Source organism: Erpetoichthys calabaricus, chromosome 4, assembly GCF_900747795.2.
Source record: "Erpetoichthys calabaricus chromosome 4, fErpCal1.3, whole genome shotgun sequence".
NCBI classification, from domain to species: Eukaryota; Metazoa; Chordata; class Cladistia; order Polypteriformes; family Polypteridae; genus Erpetoichthys; species Erpetoichthys calabaricus.
The window spans coordinates 216,005,782-216,027,064 of NC_041397.2; the positions used below are offsets into that span (position 1 = coordinate 216,005,782).

Below are 21,283 nucleotides of genomic sequence, written 5' to 3' on the forward strand. Positions count from 1 at the left end.
AAAAATATATCAGGAGTTTGTGAAATTTGAATTAGTTTCGCTTTTCCACTAAATTTCACCCTTTACTAAGTGTTAACATTTCCTCTAATTCTTCCTTCATATTCTGATATAAGCACAAGTCTTACAGCAAATATAGTCAACCTAAGAAGTTGACTTGCTGACAGATGTTATTTGATAAATGTGTTTATCTAAATGAAAATATCCTGAATCTTGGTATTCACCAATTTGTAGTATAGTACAGCATGTCCTCTAAAGCATACAAGTAACATTTAAACAAAATACAAGTATTGTTTTGGGGTAGAGTATTTCAATGTTTGTTTGATGACTCCTGTTCTAGGACACGCAAAAGCATAGCTTATTGTGCATATAAGTTTGCAGATGTGTAATTTGTGTTAATGAAACAATTTTTGGTGTGTTAATCATAGGATTTGAAGAGGAGAGGTCTGAAGATGCAGTTATGATGAATACACCAATAGTTAAAGCAGCACTTGAGATGGGATTTGAGAGAAATCTTGTAAAGCAAACTGTCCAAAGCAAAATCTTAGCTACAGGAGAAAACTATAAAACTGTCCAGGATCTTGTTACTGACCTGCTTAGTGCTCAAGATGAAAAAAGAGAAGAAGAAAATGAACGAATTGCAGAGGAAATGGCTTCAGGTATATATTTAGTTTTGGGAGGGGAAACAATACAGTCTGTATTCATAAAGCCACCTATATTGTCTCTGTGTATCACTAGTTTGTTTGGCTTTTCAGTGTTTAATTTAAATGTAATTTTACAAATTACATATAGTTAGATGTAATATATGTTCTCCAGTACCCCCAAACTCAAGTATGGGCCCAAATGTAACCTGCACTTTTAAATGAAAAAGGAATTTCATCAGTTACACAAGCCACACATCAGTTGTAAACTGTGAAAATGCTTTCACAGTTGCATTATGTTCATCAATTTTAAAGTAGAATTAGTTATTATCAAATATATTAACCAAAGTTGCCATTGGAACATTGGTGTTATGGTTTACTCTGCTTCCACACAGCTTTTGTTATGTATATTAACCGAAGTTGGCATTGGCACATTAGTGTTATGGTTTACTCTGCTTCCACACTTTTTTTTCTTTCTAATACATTTTTTATTGATGTCAAAAACAAATAGTAAGGCAACAAAAAGGAAAGGCTTTTTCATGTACATATTTTGAAGGAAAAAAAACGGCACCCACTCTGAAGCTATTTAAGAAAGTGGATATTAAATTGGAACTAATTGAACACAAGTCACGGACAGGACCAAGAGACCCACACACCTGGCTGAAGAAAGGAATCTAATAGATTAGTGTTCACGGTTAGCCATGACTTGATCACAGAGGTAGTGTTTTCCCATTTACTTATAGTACACGCAGGAACCACATTAATCTGCATGGCTAACAATTCTAATAAAGCAAGGTTGTAAAAAGAGAACTTCCAGACAAAGAGTTCAGACCATGACTCTCAACAAATACTTCTAGTCCTTCCTGTCAAAGGCCTTTTCAGCATCAAATGAGAAGAACATTGACGGGGCTTAGAGCAAAGGAGCCATGCTTAGTATGCAGATGCCAGGGCAGGCTATCAGTTGCGTAATGAGACCCCACAAAGCCAGTCTGGTCGTAGCAAATTAGTTTTGGAATCATGGGTTTGAGCCAGATAGCCAAAACGTTAGCTAAAGGTGTAGCGTTTGAGTTCATGAGTGATAGTGGACGGAAGCTGAAGCACAACGTAGGATTTTTGCTATGTTTGAGGAGGATCGCTATAATGGAGAGAGACGTGTTAATCATTTGGAACAGCGAGCTTGATACTTGTGGCCAAAATGCAGAATATACTTGTGGCTGTATCCCATCAGGACCTGGAGCTTTGGTAGTGTGTTTTTTTTTTTTCTTTCAAAATTGTTTAAGGCAGTTTTAATTTCTTAAATTCAGACCCAGATCATCATACGGGCCACATCAGTTTGTGTGAGGTTTGGCAAATCAGTACATTTGAGAAAACATCCATTGCCTTTGTTGACGGAGGTTCATAATAAGTGAAAAGTTCACAATAAAAGTTAAGTCTTATTAATTTCAGAGGGATGGTTAGTGATACTAGCAGATTTCAACTTGGGAAATAGAGGCTAATGAGTCACTTTTGCATAATTTAAGTACTAGTAGTAGAGAAGTATTAAAGCGCCAGCAGTGTTGCTTGCAGGACAAAAGGGGGAGAGAAAGCTGAAGATTTGCGCACCAGTGCTCAGACTAGGAAGACATAGATTGAAGATCATTCATTGTATAAAGAACAAGAGATTTTGAAATTTATAGATATAGATATAATCTATTCTGGAGAAAGACTTGAAATGAGTGGTAAAGAAAAGAGAATTCTTTAGCTGAAGGAATTAATAACCTAAAGGAGAACTATAATCAAAATTCTGCGTTTTTTCTTTGTAGCGGAGGGGGATGCACCCACACCACAATACCACTAGGAGCCTGCCCAATTAACGTCTTTGACTACAAGATGGGATTCTTGCAAATAGGCTATATCCAGTTTATATCAGCCACACTCTAAAGCTTGCAAGTGGAAGAGAGCAACCTCACATTCCAGGAAAAGATAGTCAAATTAGCCATTAGAAAAGAGAGAAAAAGGATTGCAGTGAAAAGGAACAGTAAAAGGAACATAGTGAAAATCTGATGTGTTTGGCCCGTGTACCCGCCAATAATTGCATATATAATATAGAGAACAGTTCCGGAATCCTACCTTCGGACCTCCTAGAATGAAACTAACCAAAATTATGTAGATGACTAAACCGAGGTCTCTTAAACAGGAATTAAAAAGAAACCATAGAGAACAATCCCGGAATCCTACCCTCGGACCTCCTAGAATGAAACTAACCAAAATTATGCAGATGACTAAACCGAGGTCTCTTAAACAGGAATTAAAAAGAAACCAAAAGATTGTGCCCATGAATAGCATCAACAACCCCACCTTGACCCCATCATCCACAGCACATTGGCCAGTATGGCAAAAATTCCTAAAAACCAGAATGGTACAAAAGTAATACTACTGATGCCCAAAGAAACTACCTCTGCAATAGTGGGTGGTGGAATTAGCATCCTGCTGTGAGGATGCTTTAGTTTAGCAGTGACTGGGCAATCTGGTAGAACAATTCACCCTACAACAGGGCAGTTACCCAAACAAAGCTCAGGGCCAGAACAACATCACATCGACTTAAAAGTGAAAAGTGAATGTATTTGAATGGTCTAGTCAAAGTCACTAGTTTTTTTGGAAATACAGTAATCCCTCCTCCATCGTGGGGGTTGCGTTCCAGAGCCACCCGCGAAATAAGAAAATCTGCGAAGTAGAAACCATATGTTTATATGGTTATTTTTATATTGTCATGCTTGGGTCACAGATTTGCGCAGAAACACAGGAGGTTGTAGAGAGTCAGGAACGTTATTCAAACACTGCAAACAAACATTTGTCTCTTTTTCAAAAGTTTAAACTGTGCTCCATGACAAGACAGAGATGACAGTTCTGTCTCACAATTAAAAGAATGCAAACATATCTTCCTCTTCAAAGGAGTGCGCATCAGGAGCAGAGCATGTCAGAGAGATAGAGAAAAGCAAACAAATCAATAGGGCTGTTTGGCTTTTAAGTATGCAAAGCACCGCGGCACAATAGCTGTTGAAGGCGGCAGCTCACACCCCCTCGTCAGGAGCAGACAAAGAGAGAAAGAGACAAAGTTTGTTTTTCAATCAAAAATCAATACGTGCCCTTCGAGCTTTTAAGTATGCGAAGCACTGTGCAGCATGTCGCTTCAGGAAGCAGCTGCACAGAAGGTAGCAACGTGAAGATAATCTTTAAGCATTTTTAGACGAGCGTCTGTATCATCTAGGTGTGCGAACAGCCCCCCCTGCTCAATCCCCCTACGTCAGGATCAGAGAAAGTCAGCGCAAGAGAGAGAGAGAGAAAAGTAAGTTGGGTAGCTTCTCAGCCATCTGCCAATAGCGTCCCTTGTATGAAATCAACTGGGCAAACCAACTGAGGAAGCATGTACAAGAAATTAAAAGACCCATTGTCCGCAGAAATCCGCGAACCAGCAAAAAATCCGCGATATATATTTAAATATGCTTACATATAAAATCCGCGATGGAGTGAAGCCACGAAAGGCGAAGCGCGATATAGCAAGGGATTACTGTAATTTAATAATTTGTACCTGACAGTCAAAATGTCTATTCTCAGGAATAAGAGTTACATGGATTTTTAATTTTCTGATGTCAAAAAGCATTAGTCAGAACACTGATATAAATTCAGTTTGAATTTTTGTATCTGCTATAGCACGTGTATATGTGAATGTAGTTGGGGTTGTAAGTGAAATGATGACATGTTAGATGTCAGTAGTGATGAGCAACTGCCACTGAATTTGCTTCATTTTGAGTTCTGAAAAATTATCAATGTTTATGAACTTTGCCAAACTCTGCAAAATGCATAGAAGTCAGTGGGGAAAGAGGAACTGAACTAGATTTGAGTGAATTTTACAATGATACCGAGGTCCTTTTAGTGTCCAGGATGGCTAGGGAACATCTGACAATTATACTGGACCAATTTTTTTTGGCCAAAAATGTGACCTGAACTGTAAGGCAGCAAAGCCAACCACTGTGCCACCATGCCTATTAGCCTTATGAGAACATGAGAGCAACCATTAAGAAGGTTATCAGGGAGGCTAAAAGACAGTTGGAGAAGAATATAGCAGATAAGGCTAAAGACGACCCCAAAAGATTTTTTCTGTAATTTAGTAGTAAAAGAACAGTCAAGTGCAACAGAAATAGTAAAGGGGAATTAAAAGATATAGACAATGAAATAGCGGATGCCCTAAACTTACATTTCTCTGAGGTGTTCACAATTGAGCAAGTGGAAAAACCTCCCAGGGGTAAATGCGACTACTAAGGAGGTACTGAGGGATTTGGAAATTGTAGAGGGAGAAGTACTGCTCAGATTAAATAAGCTGAAATCAAACAAATCACCAGGACCAGATAATATTTACCCTCGAGTTCTTAAGGAGACTAGTGAGTAAATATATAAACCCTTGACACATATTTTTAGGAAGTCACTGCGCATAGGAGAGATTCCAAAGGACTGGAAAATGGCAAATATAATCCCATTGTATCAAAAGGGTGACAGGAAAGATTCAAGTAACTATAGGCCAATAAGCTTAACATGCATCACAGGAAAATTAATGGAAGGAATTATCAAGGATAAGATTAAGCAACACCTGGCAAGGACAGGAGTTATTCTGAACAGTCAGCATGGGTTCAGAAGAGGGAGGTCGTGTTTTACTAACATGCTGGAATTATATGAGGAGGCAACAAAAAGATATGATCAAAGTGGGAGCATATGATATTATTTAATATCTTGACTTTCAGAAAGCATTTGATAAGGTGCCACATGAGAGGTTGGGCATCAAGCTAAAAGAAGTGGGAGTTCAGGGTGATGGTTTTCAAATGGGTGCAGAATTGGTTCAGACGCAGGAAGCAGAGGGTGATGGTGCGAGGAACGTCATCAAAATTGGCCGATGTTAAGAGTGGTGTTCCACAGGGGTTAGTGCTAGGACCGCTGCTATTTTTAAAATATATAAATGATTTAGATAGGAATATAAGGAACAAGCTGGTTAAATTTGCAGATGATACCAAGATAGGTGGATTAACAGATAATTTGTAACCTGTTGTATCATTACAGAAGGACTTGGATAGCATACAGGCTTGGGCAGATTTGTGGAAGATGAAATTTAATTTCAGTAAATGTAAAGTATTACACATAAGAAGTAAAAATGTTAGGTTGTAATATACAGTGGGCGGTCAGAAAATCAAGAGTACACTTTATGAGAAGGATTTAGGAGTCATAGTGGACTCTAAGCTATCAACTTCCCAACAGTGTTCAGAAGCCATTAAGAAGACATAACAGAATGAATGTTAGGTTATATAACACGATGTGTGGGGTACAAGTCCAAGGAGGTTATGCTTAAGATTTACTGTATAATGCACTGGTGAGGCCTCATGTGGAGTACTGTGTGCAGTTTTGGTCTCCCGGCTACAGAAAGGACATAGCAGCACTAGAAAATGTCCAGAGAAGAGCGACTAGGCTGATTCCAGGGCTACAGGGGATGAGTTATGAGGAAAAATTAAAAGAGCTGAGCCTATACAGTTTAAGCAAAAGAAAATTGAGAGTTGACATGATTTGAAGTGTTTAAAGTTATGAAGGGAATTATTACAGTGGATCGAGACTATTATTTTAAAATGAGTTCATCAAGAACACGTGGACACAGTGGTAAACTTCACACAAGCATTAAGAAGTTTCTCTTTACACAAAGAAAGATAGACACTTGGAATAAGCTACCAAGTAGTGTGGTAGACAGTAAAACTTTAGGGACTTTCAAAACTCAACTTGATGGGACTGGCAAGCTTTGTTGGGCTGAATGGCCTGTTCTTGTCTAGAGTGTTGTAATGCCACTCCAAGATAACAGAAGTAAATATCGTCAGAATTGTAAAAGTTCTTCCACACAGTGAAGAAAAAAGCGACATGAATTCACAGTTCCAAAGGTTCAATAGCAGGTTGGTGTCAATGGAAAAAAAATAAAGCATGCTCCTAAATTTACATGCTCACTTCTCCTGTTCTTATGGAAAATGTCAAATTCAGATGACCTTAAATTTGCTTGTAGTAAGTTTTTTTTTTTTTTTTTTATATTCACATTTTTACTGGAAATAATCTATATTACTAAACCAGTTTAATTTATGCACGGACGGTAGACGCACCGCATGCACACTGCAACTCAGAGTCAAACCCAGCAGCTTCCCAGAGTCAGTAGGTGGTGCCCAAACAACACAACCTGTGAACTAAACCTGCTCTAATCCACTGTGCCAGTGGTCTGTGTCAGCAGAGCCAAAGGAGTCACGGCTCCAAATGGAAAGAACTCAACAATTTGTAATACACAACCGAGCCCATAGTTCCATTGAGTCAGTGCGTGGCGCCCAAACACCACAACCTGTAAACTACACCTGCTCTAATCCACTGTGCCAGCAGTCAGTGTATGTAAGTTGGAGTATGCTTCCTAACGGTAAACGACTTCTACCTAACGACACAGCCACAGAACAACAAAGACGAGACCGCATGGAAAAAAACAATACACGGAGGCTCCTGCGACGCGCTTCAGACACACCAGAAGCAAAGACGTCACGACTCCACAATGAAAGAGCTCAACTAACGGAAATACAAAACGAGCCCGTATGGATTATGTTTTGTAATTAACTCTTTTAGGGCTAATTTTTTTTTTGTTTCTTTTCTCCCAGGGCTGAATATTTTTCCAAAAACTAACATTTTTTAAAAAAGAACACAAAGCAATTGTTTAACATATCAAATCAACAAAAAATATTTACTTTTGACAAATGTTACTGTCTTGCATGTTGTATGAGCCTGAATTCTCTATGATTTCACATACATATCACATACATTTTACACAGCAAAGTCTGATCTCGCTCAAAGCAGCCAATTTCAGTCATTGCCACATTGCACTCCTTACAATATGTGTTGTTTTGATGCCTATTTTTCAATTGTCTGTTGCTGCATTTTCTAACATATATTGTTAGTGTGTACTGTAGAGAGACAAGTCACCCATTTGCCATCGTGCCATGCCACTGCCACCAAGTTTTCTGCCTGCATGAAAACCGTATTGTCACCTCTTTTCATCTTCTGAAACTTTATGAACTTTATGTATGGCATTATAGCCTGGCTCACCCCATGGGATTTGCATCTGTTTATTACAGAAGTGAATAAAACTTTGCAGCAGCACGTACCTAAGCCACCAGGGGACAAAGCACGTTTGGACCAATGCTCCCTGAAGTTATATCACCAGTTCTGTCCCATCTCTATTTGTAATGCCACAGCGCGCTTCATCTCGTCTTTCGTTGTGGGTTTCCACTTTGAATAACGTGAATGCGATGCAAACGCAGCCCGTGATTCAAAAAAAATCTCTGCCTACCTGTTTGTCTCGTCTGACAGTAGCTGAAAAGCAGCATCAGGAGAGAGCAGCCTGAAGTACAGCAGCTGGTGATCTGTCGTGTCCAAAAGCAAGCCATGCCGTCTTGTAAACTCCGGTAGCCATATCGGCTCTCAACGGATCAATGTATGTGTATTTATCCCATGCGAACCTTGACGTAGATGCATCAGCTGCGCGAAGGCACTCAACTGGCAGCAGATCCGCTCGCGCGGCATCGGCTGGTGTCTGATCAGCTGATGCCTGCTTCTAACTCTCTTGCTCGATCTCCTGATCACTGCCAATAAAGTCCGATTCTGAAAAATCAAGAGTCCGACTCCGCGGTAATGCGCAAAACAACGTCTGCCAAGTGTTTTCTTTTCTGCACTTGCTTCGCTGCCTTTTCACATGTCGGTGCCATCTTGCCTTTGTTTACATTTCGCAACTCACGCACACGCAATGTTTATTTGCCGAGTCAACGAGTCTAGCATTCCTCCAAGCACAGAGGGAATGCCTGTGACGTGACAGTGAGATTTGTCGCCATTAACAGCTGATTGTCGCCCTTTATCACTGGATGTCGACTTTTGTCGACATTCGCCTTCAACCCCTCCTGTCGACAAAAGTCGACATCCGCCCTAAAAGAGTTAAATGAAAACCGCATATAAAACCTTTGTCAACAAGTTGCCATGATGACATATTTAAACATTCACATAGAATAACTACACGCCTCATGACTAGCAGAATCGTACGTCAACGTCGCTGCCATATTGTGAGTGGCACTGCTGTGGAGTGATGCAATGAATAATGTGCTGCTTGGGGTTATACAAACCGCTGTACGCTCCAAACTAGATCCCGGGGGATTAACATTTCATAGGTAAGGCTGAACAATTGTTTTGGTTATATTTGGCCGTTAGAAAATCCCGTTTTATAATCTTTACTTTAGCTGAGCCAGGCTAAGCTAGCAAAACTATGCATTTATGTGCTCACGTGAGCCTCCAAACAACGTTCTGGCTAAACGTATTTAGTCACTATATAGATTGTTGTTAGCTGTTAACATGTCTCAAATTGATGATGTTTTCTCTCAATGAGCACATTGAGGAAACACAGTTTGAAATTGACAACCGTCATTTTATGCTCATGTCTTTAGTTGTGTCTGTCTTCCACAAACTAAGGCTGCACCATATTGCCACACTGAATATTCTTAAAGTACAAGATCTGAGTGAGCGAGAGGAGTGTAAATCTGGAGGACATCAGTGAGGTTGTGGAGAGCTTTAAATGTTAAGAGCGGTATTTAGTATTGTATTCTGTAGTTAATTGGGAGCCAGTGAACTTAAGAGAGAATAGGTGTAATATGTTCAGTGAATTTACAACAGCAGGATATTATCCTGGCAGCAGAATATTGAAGAAGTTCTAAGCAATTGATAAGTATTTGTGGGATGCCAGATAGAATACCATTACAGTAATCTATACGTGACGTGACTCGGGCATTAAACAATACTTCAGTACTGTGTTGCGTAAGAACAGGACAAAGTCTGGAAATGTTTCGAAGATAGAAGAAGGCAGTCCCCGAAATGTTACTTATATGGGAGGAATGGTTAATAATAATTATAATTATTTAATAATTGCCATTATTAGTGTATAAATAGATACACATAATTGCATTTAAATGATTCGCCAAAATCTGTTGTATGTAAACGATACTGTTTTAAACGTTGTTTTTTCATCAGAAAACCCGGTGTCCACGTCTACCTGTATTAGTTTAAATTGCACTTTTGCCACTCGCAATAAGGCTGACGTATCGTGTCTACTGGGAAACACAGTGAATGCGGCGTCTATCTATATATGTGTATGTATTTAAACTTGAGGTAGTGGTGACTACTGACAGTGCCAACAGTCAGCTACTCCACAGTACCTGCGGTCAGGGGTTCGATTATGATTCCTAACAGCAAATGACTTCTAGCTAACAACACACCCATATAGAAAAACAGAAACAAGACTGCATGGATAAAAACAATGAACGAAGGCGCCTACAACGCGCTTCTCAAATACCAGAACCAAACGAGTCATGACTCCAACAAGACACATCTTTACTACAAATATATTTGTTTTATTAAATGAAAACTTTCCCAGGACGCTCCCACCCTCCATGATCTTACATCCCTACAAAGATTGAAGGGAACAGAAAGTAATTGCCATTCTTGGATTTGCGATTCTTTAGAGAATCGGGGATTTACTGGTTTATTTATAAATGACAGGCGTGTACAGTATGCAGGTCTCAGAATTAAATGCAGAATCATTGAATACTAGAAAAACTGATCTTAAATAGTTTTCAGAGTAGTAATGTGGAACACTGACAAAGCACATGCCCAGTGTCTTTAAAGCAAACAAACATGCAGTCTAATCTTCCAATGTTTCTCTAGTTTATTATTAGCTATGCACTTGTCTTGGGTGACCTATATTAGTTGAGTTTCACAACATTGATGTCTTGAGTTTTCCTATGCAGGTATTGAAGTCTTTTAAAGCAAAGGTAACTACATTTGTCCTGGTTCATCCCAGTCAAGTCAGTATTTAGAAGAGGTACCCTTATTAACAATTACAGCCTTAAGTCTGTGTGAATAGGTCTATATAACATTTGCACATGAACGCTGCAGTTCCCCAAAACCCCATTTTTGTTTGCAAACTGCTCAAGTGCTGAGAAGTTTCATGGGCACAGTGAGTGAACAGCTACAGAATTTTCAAGTCCAGCCACAAATTCTTACTTGGAATGAGGCCGGAACTCTAACTTTGTCACCCTAGAACAGTGGTCTCCAACTTTTGTTATACCATACCATAGACCAGTTTCATGCAAGACAATTTTCCATGGACTGACCATCGTTCGTTCATAATGAAGCATAATAAAGTGGCTTATCTTCAAATGCAGGGTGCTTGGTCTCTGTGGTGAAGCATTTTTGAAGGTTTCATGGCCTCATTGGACAGCTGGTTGCCACATATTTTCTGAACGGGCTTGGAGCATGTGAATCATCTCTCATGATAAACTCGTAATTTAAGTGGAACTGTTGGTATTTTCTTTTAAATGCAGCGTTCTTTTTGTTGCCATTCTTAGAGTGTTCTTTTTCAAAGAAGCTCTCGAGATGTTTTTTTTTTGTTTTGCTCTTTTTAGGTAGGGTTCACTTGTGGGCTTAATTTATCATCAAAACTTGACAGAGACAAGTGTGGGAAAGAGGCATTGATGGAAGTGATGGGGAGATTGTTCAATGACAAGTGGTCACAATTACTGAAAGTTATCGTCAGTTTATTGAACACCACAAACAAATCAATCTGCACTCACATCTAAACATTACTTAATACTGCACCCCTCCTACTTTAACTTCATTGGCTGTCAAGGTACATAAACAACAGAACATAGTCACTGTTTTACATCCTCCCTGTTTAGCTATGTTCCTTATTACAAAACGCATGAACAGGTTTTGCTTAAATATTTTCTTTGAACACATTAAAAAAATGAAACATTTTATCAACAGTTCAATATAGCCTGTGTGGAAGCTGGCCCGGACACACAGGCGGACAGCGATGGTTCAACCCACACACGTTTATTATACATATTACAACAGTGCACACAACCCCAAACAACTCCCCTAGTCCAGGCCTTTAACCAATGCCTCTTTCTTCAGGCCGCCTCCACTCCTCTCCAACAAGACTTAGTCCACTCCTCACCCGACTCCAGCCATCGAATGGAAGGAGGCGGCCCCTTTTATACACACCCGGATGTGCTCCAGGTGCCTCCCGATTAGCTTCCGCCGATACTCCCCGGTGTGGTGGAAGTACCAGCCGCACACCCGGAAGCACTCCAGGTATCCCTGGTCTTCCTTCCCCCAGCACTTCGGGTGTGGCGGAAGTGCTGAGGGCCAGGGCTCCTCAGGCATTGGGGCGCCCCCTGGCGGTGACCACGGGCCCCTATATATAGGGTTGAGCATCCATGCTCGGTTCCTGTGGTCCCCAAAGACACCATGGCGGTCGCCCCCTCGTGGTGTGGAGGAGACGCAATCCCTCCTCCGGTCCTTCCGGGCATCCCGGCTGGGTGCCACCCCCAGCTGCTTGCCACACTTGTCATATTAAGAAATATAAATGCTCATGTGCATGTGTCTTTGCCTGAATGTGCAGCTGCTATGAAAATATATTCTCTTGACATCAAACATCAGTGGTTTGGTTTACTATATCTTCTGTCATGCTGTCAATATATATTCATTTACCTTCGCTTGTTGTACTTTGATGAGACTTGGTTACTGACAACTTCTTCTTATTGTCGAATGACAAGTGGTCAAGTTATTAAGTTATTATCAGTTTATTGTACATCACAAACAAATCCATCTGCACGCACATTCAAACCTCACATAATACCACCCCTACTTTTTTAAGTAGTGTGGCTGTCAAGGTACATAAAGGACAGAACATAGTCACAGTTCTACAGAGATGATCTGGTCAGTTTTGAAAATAACACACCCTACAAACTCCGACAGCCAATAAAATGGAAATAAAATAAAAAAGTTCATTCTTTCTGTGCAGCCCTGTATCAGATGATCCATGGCCCAGTGGTTAGGGACCACTGCCCTAGAACATCATTACCATTATTGTTTACAAGCCATTTCTCTGCAACTTTGGCTTTATGTTTTAGGTCATCTTGCTGGAAAATGAGTCTCTTTCCTTGCAGACACCTCCAGGAATTTCCTATGTTTAACATTATTTTTTTAGGGATGTTCTGCAAAGCGACATCCTCGTAGCATGATGCTGGCACCCACAAGCTTAAAGGGGGATGGTGTGTTTTTAATGTGTTGTATGACAGACATTTAAGTATGATGATCAGAAAGCAATTATTTTTAAATCATCAGGCCACTGAGTCTTCTTCCATTTCATTTCAGTGACCCCTTCATAACTTTTTGCAGACTTTTTTTAACAATTGTTTTTTCTTCTTCCATTTCATTTCAGTGGCCCCTTCATAACTTTTTGCAGACTTTTTTTTAACAATTGTTTTTTCTTTGGCCCTGTACCATACATACAACTGCAACTGTGGTAGCACTTCGTCATTAGTTGTCGTCTGCACAGTCTCTGTAACCATCTAATCCATGGAAGTTTGTAACTCCTTTAGAATTGTAATGGGTTCCTTTTTTTGGCTTCCTCACAGATGGCCTTCCTTGTACATATTCTCAGTTTTCAAGACTAGTGTGCTGTAGGCAAGTTTAGACCTATGCCACATTCATTCCATTTTATTTTAAGAATGGATTTAGCTGTGCTTCATAGGGTATTCTCCTGTCTGGTACTTTTCAGTAGCCTTGTTGCAGACTTGCCTAGAATTTTCCTTCATGGTTTAGTCTTTGCCAGGGAATCTGACATGCCAACAGTTGGACCATCCAGGTAGAGGTGTAAATGCACTTGAAACATCTTGACTACACAAAGGTGATCTCTTGTTTAGCTAATTATTTGACTTCTAAAACCAATCAGCTATACCAGTAATGACTTAGTCATAGTAAAGGACTGAAAACTTAAGCAATCTATTTTGTGTTTAATGATTGTAATACGTTTCGTTCGTAGAGATTGGTTTGTATACTGACATGTTAAGAATCCTTTTCTGGTAAGTGTCAAAAGGGCCTTGCTAATCTACAATAAAACTTTAAAAAGTGAAGAGGGTGAACAATTTTTATAGGCTGTTTATATTTTCAGAAGTGCTTTATAATAGCAGATGGAAATAGTGTTTATTGTTAAATAGGCTAACCACTGTTTAAGGAATAATCAAAACCTTTCAAAATACAAAAGAATAAAACATGGCTATACAATAACCCAAGCCCCTCCACACCTGATCATAAAATGCTAGTTTTCTAATTTCCAGTTACACTCCCAAGTTGAGCCAAATAAGGTCTTAGATTTAATGCAGTGTAGTAGTTGTTACTTTGACAGCTGTCACTTATTGACACCAGTGCTGGACTGTAAAGGGGTTCTGGATGCATCAGTTACTTTTACCCCGATTGTATTGTCAAAAAATGTTTGAATACATTTTTGATATTACACAGAATTGAATAAGAGTGCTTCATCTTTTCAATTGTAGTTAGAACTGTAGAAAACCCCACATTATAGCTACTTTTTTTTTTATTTATTTGATGACCAGTGACCTTTTGCACTTACCCTTCCCTATTGGAAAAATAAGCTTGCAGTTTAATTTGTTGCTGTGAATGGAATAGATATTGCCAGTGTTACTGTTTTAATCATTTTTATTATAAAATTAGACAGCTGGTCTATAGTAGGAATGTTTGCTGTTGGCAAGTATTTTTTATGAACTATCCATGGCAGTAATGAAACTGGGTGTGTTATAATATTTTCAGGCTCCCAATATTTGTGTTGGCTTCCAAACATAGAATAAGGTGTAAGCAGTCTTAATTTAGTAAGGGGACCTTTACAGAAGGTGGCTACAATGTTATGTGCTGCACACTATCTCGTAATTGAATATTAGGTGGGGCACCACCTTTAGAATTTGTATAATTTCCTTATGTTCTCACATATTTCTTCTTGGTACTCTGGTTCTCCCCAAAAACAATATACATACAGCTGGCTGATGAGTCTTAAATTAGTGTGATATGAGACTATGTACTATGATGGACTTTTATACTTCCAGGGATGGGTTCTATTTTTCTTCTCTGTACTATTATGTCAAGCTAATTGGCTCCAGTGACTACAGTGGAAAAGCGCAGGTTCATAAAATTAATGGGTGCTCTTTTTTTTTTTTTTTCTTCTTTTTTTTTTTTTATACAACACCTTGGAGAGAGAGAATATAATATATAAAATAAAGGATCATAGAAAAAGTGAATCATTACATTTTTAAATAAACTGAGAATGTTTCCTTTCCCACCCTTTTCTAAATTCCAATCAGATGGCTAACAGAATATATGATTAATGACATAGCGTCACTGAATAGACATAGTTTAGATGTTTCTTGTTGTCTGTTTAGTATGAAAATACTTTATTTATACATGGGGAATTCCAAAAGTAGAACCATCTGAAAATCAAGGAAACTTTAAAGAAAGACAGCAATTATAATAATTTGTGAGTCACCATTATGTAGGCTTTAATAACAGTTTCTTGTTTTACAAAGATCCTTCTTGCTGTATTTGCTCCCATTACTAGTTTTGAGGCCAATGATGTCAAATAGACTCTATTGTAGATGCACAAGAGGCCAGTCTGTCACCATGGTTTGGATCATCTACAGTTTACATATTGCTGTACAGAAATACCATCCTGGCGCAACTGGATAATATACGCTGCTGTGCTACCGTACTGTTTATAAAACACAAAATAATTGCCTAGACTCATGATGCCAGTCTCTGCAACTGGGTTTTGGACTTTCTTTCTGCCATGTCCCAACACAAGAGGAGTAGCAGCATCATGACCTCTGTGCTGGTTCTTCCTGTGCTGAGCCCCAGGTACACTGATCATTCACTTTTGGTTCTGTGGCTACAGCCCCAGGCTTATCATTACATTTTTTGACAGCACCACCTTTATAAGCTGGATCTTCAACAATGATGAGATGTTTAGGCATTAGTGTTTTGATTTCTGACACATTGGTGACAGGGCAGCAATCTCTGCCTCAAAATCAGCAACACTTAAAAGAGGTGGTTATGGTCTGCCCTGTGCTTCTTGAAGTCTATATTCCCATCTATGATGGCGAACAGGTTTAAATTTCTCAGTGATTTACTATCACGGACTAATGCATCTTGGGTGTTGACATAGACAAGCGTTCGTGACATAACTTTCTCTGATGTTTTCGTCTGTGTTCGCCAATTGCTGTAGGTACACAGTGGAATGCATCTTTCGCTGCTGCATATGAGGTATGTTATGGCACTTGCTTAGCTCAGGATGCCAAGGCACTGCAGAATATCAGATTACTGCTGGGGCATGTTTATTCTTCATTAAATATATAATACAGAGTGCCTTGGAAAGGCAAAAAAAAACCTTGGCCGTTCAAGTTATCTGAACACACCCCCAATCTCCCCACCTCTGTTCTAGAAATCAACATCACTCAATTCAGGGACTTTTTTTTACATTCAAGTTATAAGATTACTCAGCAGCTGTTTATTAACAACATAATCCTCTTTATGTTGTATTAATGTGTTAAGTTTTTATTTATCAATCATGTAATTTTTTTTATTTAATGCATGGTAATTGGAACCACTGCCCACTGATCCATGTTTTTTGTCATACTCTTAATCCAGTATCATTGTACATCTGCAAAATGGGTTATGGTGATTTCCTCATGGAAGTTAAAATTAAGAGCTCACGTTGCTACAGATGTCCTTTTAAAACAATTCTCTTGATTCAGGAAATCATATACAATTTTTTTTTCCCCAGTTTCAGAAAACGTCCTTCTAACGTGCAGTTGTCATTGGCCTTGGTGGCAGTAAGCGTAGGGGGATTCTCTTGAGCCAGCAGATCATATACAAATTTTTTCAGGTGCTGAAAACGTCCTTCTAACATGCATTTGTCATTGGCACTGGTGGCAGTAAGAATATGGTGGTACCAAGAGTTTTCATTCATGTATTTTCTCTGCAAATGAAATATTTAGAAGAATAGATGAGCTTAGGCCATCATCTGTTAGTCTAATGTATCTATGAGTATACAGTTTTAGTTTAAGATGTTGGCACTTGTCATGGAAGTTTGTCATCCCCAATTGCTATGTACATTTCTTCCTAATTACTCAGCTAAGCATATTGTAATAAAAGGAGATGTACTTCTCTGGGCTCATATTCAAATTCAGTTTCCTGTTCAGCAGCTGAGATGTGGGTATGGAAGTTGAGTCACTGTTGGACAATGAATGAAGACGGGGAGGAAAGTCTGACGGGGTGATTGTAGCATAGAAAACTGATGACTTGCTCATAATGCATTTTCACCCCAAACTACTGAGTGCAGTAGATTTGAAGTTTGAATTAAGGCAGGTTATGTTTACAGGAAGCTTTGTAATTCTTAATGCCATTGAAATTGTGGAATCCAATAGACAATGCATTAGGAGCCTCACTTTATGTGTGTTACCTGAAAGTACTACATGACAGAAAAAAAAATTTTGGCTGTAAAATTTTGTTCGTCTTGATGTTTAAAGCAGTTTCTTCTAAACTGCTCTTGCACTGGGTTTATAAGCACAGTACTGTTTTTGGTTTGCTGGTGTTAATATTATGGGTGACTTGTGGTAGGAAGTGGACATGATAAACTGTTATAAATAAACCTGTGAAAAAGCTGCAGGAAGCTGCCATTTTTCATACAGATGCCATATATAACTTAGAATAGTGTCTCTTAAGTGATGGTCAATTTTAAAATGAAGTCATCCATAGCCTTAAATTTGATCATTTGTTACTTTAAGCAACTTTAGTCCAGGAAGCCCCTGGGTCCACAGATTTTATGAGTACTAATCGCTTAATTAGGTTGCTAATTCTTGATGATTAGCTGGTTTAATTAGCTGTTTTTCATTTACAGTATTGTGCTTGGTTTCCAAATACCTTAGGTTTGTGCATGAATGTGCTTTTGAGCATTACATGCCCAAAATGCAAAATATAAATTTTGAACAATTCTAAGCTGAAAACCAGTTTTATTTTTTTGATTAAAATTAAGAGTAGGCAGTGTACAAAGTCATGCAGCCTATTGTTAAAACATGTAATTGGGTCCTTTCAAAAGTATCTACCACTTTTGAATTAAAAAAAAAACAAAGAAAAAAAAACACACTAACTTAAAAGTACTGTAGATGTCTATGAACTGAAATTCTCAAAGTTTTTTTTGGGGGGGGCTATTCATGTTAAAATTTCTAAGAAGTATATGTTGAAAAAAAATTAGGTAATTTTAACGAACTTCTAGATTTACAGTCAGATTTTTAAAAATTTGTTGCAGTGAAAGAATGCAGCCTTTAAGAATCAAGCTTGCCTCTCCCCACATGTATTAATGAAGATTGTTTGTTGGATTGCTGTTGTGGGCAAAAACTAGAAAGTGGCAGTGTATAATTCGAACTCTCTAAAGCTGCCGGTAACAAGCCGCCTCCTTTTTCAGATTTATTAATAAAACCCGTTCTGTATCTTGCTTAATTTTGGGGTGGAGGGCAACTTGATTATCAAAGTTAATCAAATTCATTATTTGAATATGTTGATTGTTTCAGATGGATTTACCTTCTTGAAAAAGCACCGTGCTGCACTGACTCACCGTCTTAAAAGTGTTAAAAGTTTAATGGAACATTTGCTTGAGCAATCTGTAATTTCCCCAAAGGAGTACGAAGCCATCCATAGTGCCTCCTCAGACAAACAACAGACAGCGCAGCTTATTGATGTGGTTCTTTCTAAAGGAAATGCAGCTTCTGAAGTTTTCAAAAACTGGATCCAGAAAAATGATGTTTACTTGCTGAGGGAGTTAATGGGTAGGTCTCATAATACTTAGACACTACTCTAGATACTTGGTTTTTGAACACATACATGTGGTATGCAGAATGGCTTGTTTTCTAATCTTGGAGTACTAATTATAAATATGATTTGAAGCTGTGAGACTGCACTTTCAAAAAAGAGGCAAATACGCTTTTGAAATTAGTTTCGACTGTAACTACCGAAGAGTTTTCATTTAATGTGCAAATAAAGTCTAATTAACTAGAGGAAATCCAAATCAGATATAAACTGTATCTGATTTAATTTTTTATCCTTCTCGTTTTAGATGTAAAAAAACACACAAGGAAATACAACCAGACAAAACCAAGCTTTAATATATATTATATAAGTATATACATATAAAAAAAAGAAGAAAATGCACCCAAAACCCTCACAAACGTATCATATGTATAAAGACAATAGTACAAGATGACACCAGAAAAAATTCTCTTTTTTTATGTGAAGAATGAATGACTAATCATTGCTGGCAAGATCAGAGGGATGATGGTACTGTCCCATTCAAAAGGAAAAACAATATTTTTACCAGTCCATAACAGTTCTCCTAACCTTCTTGCAGAGGTGCTGCTTTCTCAGATTACTGAAATAAGGCAGCAAAAGTTATTTCTCTCATCAGTCAGTCTCTTCATTCTTACTCCACCCATCTTTTTTTCACCATTACACCTTCCTGGAAGAATTTAAGTTAATGTATTAGGTGTTAAAAGAAATGTTTTCTTACTGTGACTTGTACAGAGACAGATCTTCTCTTTGGTGTCACTCTTCTTTCTTGATCCAAAATCTGTGTGTGTGTGATTTTATGTTGCACTTATCAGAAGTGCTGCTAATTTGACATCACTTTTAATTCAGCATATGCTATATATAAAATGTAACAAAGATAAGTATAAAAAGAAAATGTAATTGAGAAACCTTACTCTAGTACTGGTACGACTGTACTCTGATGTTTTATTTGTGGTACCCATTAGTTTTAATCAATATGGGAATAATCACACTTTAGGTATCCTTGAATTGTTAAGTATACAAGAGCTTGCATAGGGTTTAGCTTGAGATTACAGAAAAAAAGCATTGCATTGCATGTACCTTACAGTGTTAGAAGATAAATTAATAATTTTACATGTTGTTGTTTTGTTTTTTTTTGTTTCAGCACAAACGAATGAATCATTTTCACCAAGTCAAGATATATCAGGTAATCTTTATGTTCAGTTTTACTGCCAGAGTGGACTACAGCAAAATTACTGATTTAAAGTTAAAATGATTATTTATAGTGGTTTTTTTTTTTTAGAAAAGTTTGTTTTAAAGTAAGAAATGACTGTGAACCACTTGGCCAGTTTCTTATTGGTTTAGGACATTTAGTGAACATTTGAATTATGCCATATCACTTAAAGCGCTATTCATTTGTAGATGTGTCATATATATATAATTTTTTTTTTTTTTTACCCATTGAAGATTTACCCATGGAGGAACAGTTACGAAGGCTACAAGAAGAGCGTACCTGTAAAGTTTGTATGGACAAGGAGGTCAATATAGTTTTTATCCCTTGTGGACATTTGGTTGTTTGTAAAGAGTGTGCACCTTCATTACGCAAATGCCCAATTTGTAGGAGTGTTGTTAAGGGTACTGTACGCACATTTCTGTCTTAGACTGATTAATATTACACGATGAAATTTCTTACTCTTTGCCATTAAAATCCATCCATGTCCACCAGCACTTTGGAAATGTTGTGGGAAAGTTTTAAGTAAACATTTGTTCAGTGTTTAAATGCTACATTCAGATGTTAAATTACAAAATTATACAAAATGCCTATCTGTGGAATAAAATTTTTGCACATTTCTGTATCTTGCCTTTAAGTAAACATTTGTTCAGTATTTAAATGCTACGTTCAGATGTTAAATTACAAAATTATACAAAATGCCTATCCGTGGAATACAATTTTTGTACATTTCTGTATTTTGCCTTTTGAGTTCCTTGTATTGTCATGGTAGTGTGTGTGTGTGCGAATGTTTTAAAATTGATGTCTTTTTTTTAACTGACAGGATATGTGTAAAAAGAATTTGATTATCATATCACAAAATAACCTAAGAGTTGCACTGTGATCCCCAACTACCAGCACCTAAATGTGATTAAATGTACAGCTGGCCTTGCTTTGACTTTTTTTTTATTTGAATGGAACAAAGTGCTTCCTATCAGTACTTGTATAGTCTTGGATCACCATCCACTTTCAAAGGATTCAATCTATCTAGTAGATTAAATGATCATGTTACTTATGGATTCATACCTTAGAAACACAGAAGTATTGGTTTGTGTATCTAGTAAAGAGGAACAGATTTTGCTTTCCAGGGTTATTTGTCAGAATGTCACTTCCTTTTCTTTCTTGTTTACACCTATTTATAAAATGAAGTAGCAGTTTATCATAGGTTGTTACTCACACTTGGCATTTCCCTTTTTAAGGAAAACCATTCATTAAGTGAACCACCTTGACCCCTTTCAGGGGTCATAGTGAGTTGTAGTAACATAACACACAAGATATGAACCAACATAAAACAAAACGGGGCCTACCCATTCACATTGAGTTTTACAGGGTCAAATGAGCTGACATGCACATCATGGAGATGTGAGACAGAAGCGGTTTTCAGAGAAACTAGCAGATCCAGATCAACAAGGTCCCTGCATCTTGAGGCAGTCATGTAATCAACGGTACCATCACAACTTCAGATCTTTCTAAGGAAAAATCTAGTAAAAAATGAGATCAACAAAAGACCACAAATCAGGCATCTTGGCCTGAAAAGAAACAAGAGCTTTAGTAAACTGCATTGCTATAT

General features: G+C 38.0%; 1 protein-coding gene across 3 annotated transcripts in view; it reads left to right on the plus strand.

The window, feature by feature from the left end:
- Nucleotides 1-20,411, plus strand: part of birc2 (baculoviral IAP repeat containing 2) — a 38,761-nt gene extending 18,350 nt beyond the window's left edge. For 2 of the 3 annotated variants that reach the window (XM_051926463.1, XM_051926462.1), the window contains exons 6-9: nucleotides 426-656; nucleotides 18,194-18,448; nucleotides 19,609-19,650; nucleotides 19,911-20,411. In XM_051926463.1, the coding sequence (XP_051782423.1) occupies nucleotides 426-656; nucleotides 18,194-18,448; nucleotides 19,609-19,650; nucleotides 19,911-20,104 (722 nt within the window). In that variant the 3' untranslated portion in view covers nucleotides 20,105-20,411. The remainder of the gene's footprint in view (nucleotides 1-425; nucleotides 657-18,193; nucleotides 18,449-19,608; nucleotides 19,651-19,910) is intronic. The other variant, XM_051926464.1, reaches the window with a different exon arrangement.
- The last annotated feature ends 872 nt before the right edge of the window (nucleotides 20,412-21,283 follow it).